Source organism: Rhagoletis pomonella, unplaced genomic scaffold (assembly GCF_013731165.1).
Source record: "Rhagoletis pomonella isolate Grant_MI unplaced genomic scaffold, Rhpom_1.0 Rhpom_scaffold_06931, whole genome shotgun sequence".
Classification (NCBI taxonomy): domain Eukaryota; kingdom Metazoa; phylum Arthropoda; class Insecta; order Diptera; family Tephritidae; genus Rhagoletis; species Rhagoletis pomonella.
This window is the reverse complement of record NW_023465462.1, coordinates 1-5,735: the sequence shown is the minus strand read 5'-3', so window position 1 is coordinate 5,735 and position 5,735 is coordinate 1. Positions and strand designations below refer to the sequence as shown.

Below are 5,735 nucleotides of genomic sequence, written 5' to 3'. Positions count from 1 at the left end.
TGTTTTCCTTTTTATTAGTTACTTCGCACGAACAAGAGTTGTTGCAAAATACTGAATCAAAAATTATTTGTTTTATCTAACGCCGTTTATTGAAAAATTAAAGTCATCATGCAGTCAAATTCCAAACTACTCAGCAAACACACTAGTTCATTGACTATATATTTTGTGGTGTATTCATACATGAATTGTGGTGTATTCATACATGAATTTTGTGGTGTATTCATACATGAATTCATTCATGAATTTCGGGCTGAAATCATACTAGTCAGAAAAAGTGTAATCTATACTAGAAATCATACTAATCAGAAAAATCCCATCCCATAGTATACCAACTGGAATGAATGTCAAATTCGTGGACTAGTATGACAAGTGGTAGGATCTTGACGTGCATACTGACTAGTATGTTCTGGCGCATAGACTGAGTAGTATGTCAACTGCTATGATTCTGATGTATATAATGACTAGTATGCCAACAGGTACGATCATGACGTATATACGAACTAGTATCTTAAATGGTATGATATTGATGTATATATTGACTAGTATGTCAACTGATATATTGCTGATGCAGAAGAGGACAATTGCCATCTCGTAGGACATCGCCGTGTTAAAAATACCAGTTGCTTATATGGAAAAATTACAGAACTCGAACTAGTTGAGGCCGTGTGGCTGACTAGTATTTGATTAGTATAAAACTAATTGAGTTGACTGAAGGGTACTTATTACTTTTAAGTTTCTTCAGCATCGACTAAATACTCTTCCAGCTCGTTCATTGTATAAACTGCATTTTTGTTTGGGATAGCACTCCTTTTAAAAACTACTTCAGGATCTGATGAGATTGTTAAGTATGACATCAAGTCTCTGTTTGTATGCTCCCGAGCAGTTTTACGTGTATGATCATATCGTACGATACGTATGTGTTTATGTAAAGCTTCCAGAGCTTCCTCTGAAAAATTGCCTGTGGGAATAAATTCGTAGTAGTAAAAAATGCCGAATAGCAACAAATCGATTTTCTTACCAATTGGTAGATCGAAATACTCAATAACCTCACACCCATGCATCAATATTTTATGCACGCTGCTAGGCATGTAGTACCATTCGTATTCAGTCAAATACATTGTTCTTGTCCTTATAAGGAGCTCTCTAAACGCGTCGATATTGATACGCATTCCACACGATATTAATCGCAGTATTATTGTAAAATTTTGAATTAGCTCTTTATTAATGCCGGTAATTTCTGCTGCCACTTCTGCATTTAAAAAAAATTTGCGAGCTGTGTTGCCATCATTAGTTGTTCCAAATCCAGTCTTTACTTGGTCCACTATTAAGCCTAATCTTGTCCTAAACTCATTTTGAATCCTAACTTTATTCGCAGAAAAGGCGTCGTTGTTTTCTTTGCGAACTTGCCAGCATTTAAATGTTAAACGGTATGCGATGTGGAGTAAACACTCAAAACATCTAATCCAAGCATGCAGTGTAGACAACCCATACTTGTAATGATTAGCGATTGGTACTTTTGTAAAATTAGTAACATTCATTTCGGTCGGTTTGGCATGGCAAATAAAACAGTTACTGGAAGCATTAGTGCCAGTCAAAATATTGGCAACAGATCCATCAATCATGGTGCAATGCATTTGATAAGAAACTTGAATCCCTTTTCCGTTTCGTATTACAACATCATCTTCTAAGTTCTCAATTTTTCTCGACATATCATTATATTCGAATAGAACTAGTTCGCGGTTTTCCTTCTTGAAACTAAACTTAATTGGACGACAATAAAAAGACGATGAGCATTTCTTATTGGTCCATATATTTTTGTTGGATGACAAATCAATTAACCTGGAAAAAATATTTATTTTTTAATAACTTATATGGCTTGTCGAAAAGATATAAGACCGTCATATCGCAAAATAGCTAATCGAGTAAATTAATTAATTCAGACCAGCCTTTTGCAAAATAATACTGTAAAAAGTTGTCAATGTAAATTAAAATGCCATTTACTGATCTATACTCGAATTTATTTTTAAAGGCTATTGAATGTTTTTGGAAGACATATTAGATAATTTTTTGTTACCTCAGAGGGACTAGCGCAATGATGAACATAAACTCATCCGTTAATTTGTCGTCACCAAAATTTTGCTTATAGCGGCTATGCCCCGAACTTCCATCCATGCCCCACTTACAAACCAAAGAAGCTTTGGTTATGTCACCATTATCTGGGCTTAGTTCTAAAATACTTTGCGTTGTTTTCAGCAATAATGATTTCAGATCAACTTCGGCTGAATATTCAGTCGATTTAATCGTTGGCAGCAAAGTTTGTTTTTTTGTTTGCAATGCGTTTAAGCTCGGTATACAATCTTTATGCAACCGGTTTATTTTTGCACGTAAACTATTATATTTACGATCTGATAAGTTCAGATCTATGTATAGTGCGAGTGAATCAGATATGGGCAAACCTTCGGTACTACTTTCAAAACATTCAACTTTGCTTGCTTTTTTCATTTTTTTCAGAGCATACTCGAGCTCTTCGATGGAATAGTTTTTCAACAAATGCTCTACCCTTCGATTTTTTGTTCTCCGTGAAGCTTCGCAAAATTCTTCTTTAGAAGGTCTTCCCCGTTCAGCACATTTATCCTTATTTCCATTGGAATCCGGAAGGGAAAGGAATGTCCAATTTAGCCATTTAGAATATGTTTTTTCAAAAGCGCTTCTTTTGCGGCCACTATAAATCCACTTAGTTTTCATCTCACTATTAAAAAGTTTTATTTTTTAATTCAAAAGTGCTTTGTCGCATTTAGCGTGTATTAATTTGTCTTCAAAAAATGCAGATAATGCAGACACTCTATCTGATGGACGAGTAGAAATCCAGATATCAGCTAAAATTGAGTTTTTTATAATTGAATTCATATTAATATTAGTTTTTTCACTATTTTACGCTTCACTACACAGCACAGAACACTACCGCGTGTGTCTACAGTAATAAACTTTACTATTTTTAAAGAATGTTTTGGCATTTAAGTAATGGAAAATACTGTGGTAACTGTAATCAGTGAAATTTTTTTTTTGCAAAAGTTTATTTTATAACCTTAAAAAAAACGATTTTCTTCGAAAAGCGCAGTGAGTCTGCAGACTTTTTTTATTATTTCAAAGAAAAATGCCCCTTCTTTCAAATAAAAGAATAAAAAAAAACATACTTTTACATATTTTTTTTTTATCCCTTTGTAAACTTAGGAATTTTTTAAATTTTCTGCAACAAATTTTAGGGTGTAGCAAATAGGCCATTCCAGCCAGGAAACTCAATATTTTTTAAAAAGCTCTATAGAGTGGTTTCCTTACAGATTTTCTAATTAGAAAAATTGTGTCTTAAGACAAAATATGATAAATTGTAGTTTTAGCAATTTTTTTTTTTAAAGACTCCAGCTAAAGGCATTTTCATAAAAGAAAAAATATATAAAAAACACACAACTTTAAGAGGTTTTTGTGAGAACCTTATAAGATAAAAACAAAAACTAAGTCCAGATCCTTAATCTAGGATAAAGTTCCTTTCCAACGATACCAAACACGTTGACATACGTGACAACAATTTTTTTGATTTTTGCCCGCTCATACAGCACTGTGCGACGTGTGGAAATGTCCAAATTCCCGTTGTTTGTCGCCGCAACAACGGACGACTTTAGTTTGTTGGACTATTATTTTTTGAAAATGCACATGGTTGTTCACATTTTGTAGCCTTGTTTCCAAATTTATAATGATATCTACATAACCAATTCGGATTGTCGCGTGATTTTGATCGATATCTAAAAGGGCTCCTAAAACGATTCCTATTCACTGAACGTGACCTTGAATAATTTTGATTCATTTCCCTCCTCATTTCACATAATTCCAAAGAAAGTTTTTCAAAATTTTTAAAAATAAGAGAAGTAGTGTTAACCAAATTAGCCATGACTGCATTTTCACCTTTTGAATTTTGAAAATCATTAACTGAAGCTATCTCGCTTTTGCTAATAACCTCCCAAACATTATCAGCCAATTTCGTCAATTCACTAATACTGCTTGAATTAGAACTAGCTAAAATCACGCTTAGGTTCTTCGGTAACTTCCTCATCCAAAGTTTCTTAAGAATTTCTTGACTAAAATTGGTACCCGAAAGCAGTACAAGCGACCGATAAAATTCCGAGGGCTTACGATCACCCATTTCAGTATCCGATAAAATTTTGTCTAATTTCGCATTCTCACTTAATGAATGCCTTTCAATTAAAATTTTCTTAAGTGCAGTAAATTTATTATTTTCGGGCGGATTTTGAATAAAGTCTAAAATCGTTATTATAGCTTCTTGCGGAAGTGCAGTAATTGTATGTTCATACTTTGTTGTTTCTTGTGTAATATTTTTGGTACTAAACTGCATTTCCGCATGAATAAACCACGCATCCGGACAACTTGTCCAGAATTGTGGTAGTTTGACCGATGTAGCACAAATCTCATTACTATTTCGATCGACATACGGATTTGTTAACTGTTCGTTAAACGTACTATTTTGTAAATCAATAAGAGTTTCATTTAAATTATCTCGTGTAGATATATGTGTATCATGTTGTGGTGAACGAAACATTTTGATTATTTGAATTTGAGCAAATATCAAAAGACCTCAGAAAAGGGAAGTTTACAATTAATATTTAATAACAATTAAATTCTTTTAATTTTTAATAAAAATAGTATATATATATATATATTAAAAATATGAGAACAATTCAGCTCACCAGTAAAACTAAGATTGTTGTTGATGTTAGCGCTACTGCTGCGGTCGCTGCTGATACCGCTACTGCTGCGGGCACTGATGTTGCCGCTGCTCTGTTGGTGTTGTTGCCGTAAATGTTGCTTCTATTTATTACCGGTATTGATAGTTGCGGCTTGTTACCGTTGTTGTTGCTACAGCTTGTAACTCTGCTTCCAGACAAGTCTCAATAACAACGGGATAGAATGTCGAGAAATAAGGCGGTGAATAGAACTTTTTCGAGCCACAGCAGTTCTTAACTTAACTGTTTTTTTGTCGGTAGCTTCTTTAGTTGCTGTTTATGCAATTTTTAACGTTTATGTTGCTCCTCGAGCAGCGAAATCAAGTGCGGCAATTACGCGTTTTCGTGCTCGCCCTGTTGACCATTGTAGACTCCGTTCAAACGTAGCTCCCAACGAAAATATGGTTTACACTCATAAATGGTGTACCAGCTCGTCTGATTTTTTATGTATCAAAATCCGCAGCGATCATTTAATGGTGGCACGTATTGTTGCTCCTGGCAGGATCGCCAATTGTAGCATATTTAATTATAGAAATGTATTTTTAAAGAAATTTTATTTTTATTTAAACTTATTTTTAATTTAACGTATTTTTTATTTCAAAGAAGAAAAAATTCTGAAGTAATCAAAAATTTTCTTTTTGATTTACATAAATTGAAAAAGAACTTAATTCAATAATTTTAAAAATAACAAAGTACAAAAATGAACAAAGTACAATAGTAAATAGTATTAACACTACACTACTAATATCCTTTTTTTATCCTCCCAGCTAGTATTGTCTATACTATATCTTAGTAATGTGGTATTCGCTTTCCCTACGATTTTATCCCTAATCTGTAGTACTACGAACTTTCTTGATTGTACCGAATAACTACTCATACTATTTATTAAAAATTCTACTTTGGTCACGAATTGTACAAGTTCTGCCGCACTGCTACCATTAT

At 33.4% G+C, this 5,735-nt stretch overlaps 1 protein-coding gene across 1 annotated transcript; it reads right to left on the bottom strand.

Moving 5' to 3' along the window:
• Positions 1-728: 728 nt before the first annotated feature.
• On the bottom strand, positions 729-1,152 carry LOC118755648. The gene is made up of 2 exons (XM_036490474.1): positions 1,019-1,152; positions 729-958 (listed from the first exon to the last, which is right to left on the bottom strand). The coding sequence occupies exons 1-2, from the start codon at positions 1,116-1,118 to the stop codon at positions 729-731; spliced, it is 330 nt and encodes a 109-aa protein (XP_036346367.1). The 5' UTR covers positions 1,119-1,152.
• Between the last annotated feature and the right edge of the window lie 4,583 nt (positions 1,153-5,735).

Coding starts and splice junctions, on each gene's coding strand:
- LOC118755648 (XM_036490474.1), bottom strand. CDS start 1,118: ATGTATTTGACTGAATACGAATGGTACTACATGCCTAGCAGCGTGCAT. Junction 959..1,018: donor GTATTTCGATCTACCAATTG/GTAAGAAAATCG, acceptor TTATTCCCACAG/GCAATTTTTCAGAGGAAGCT.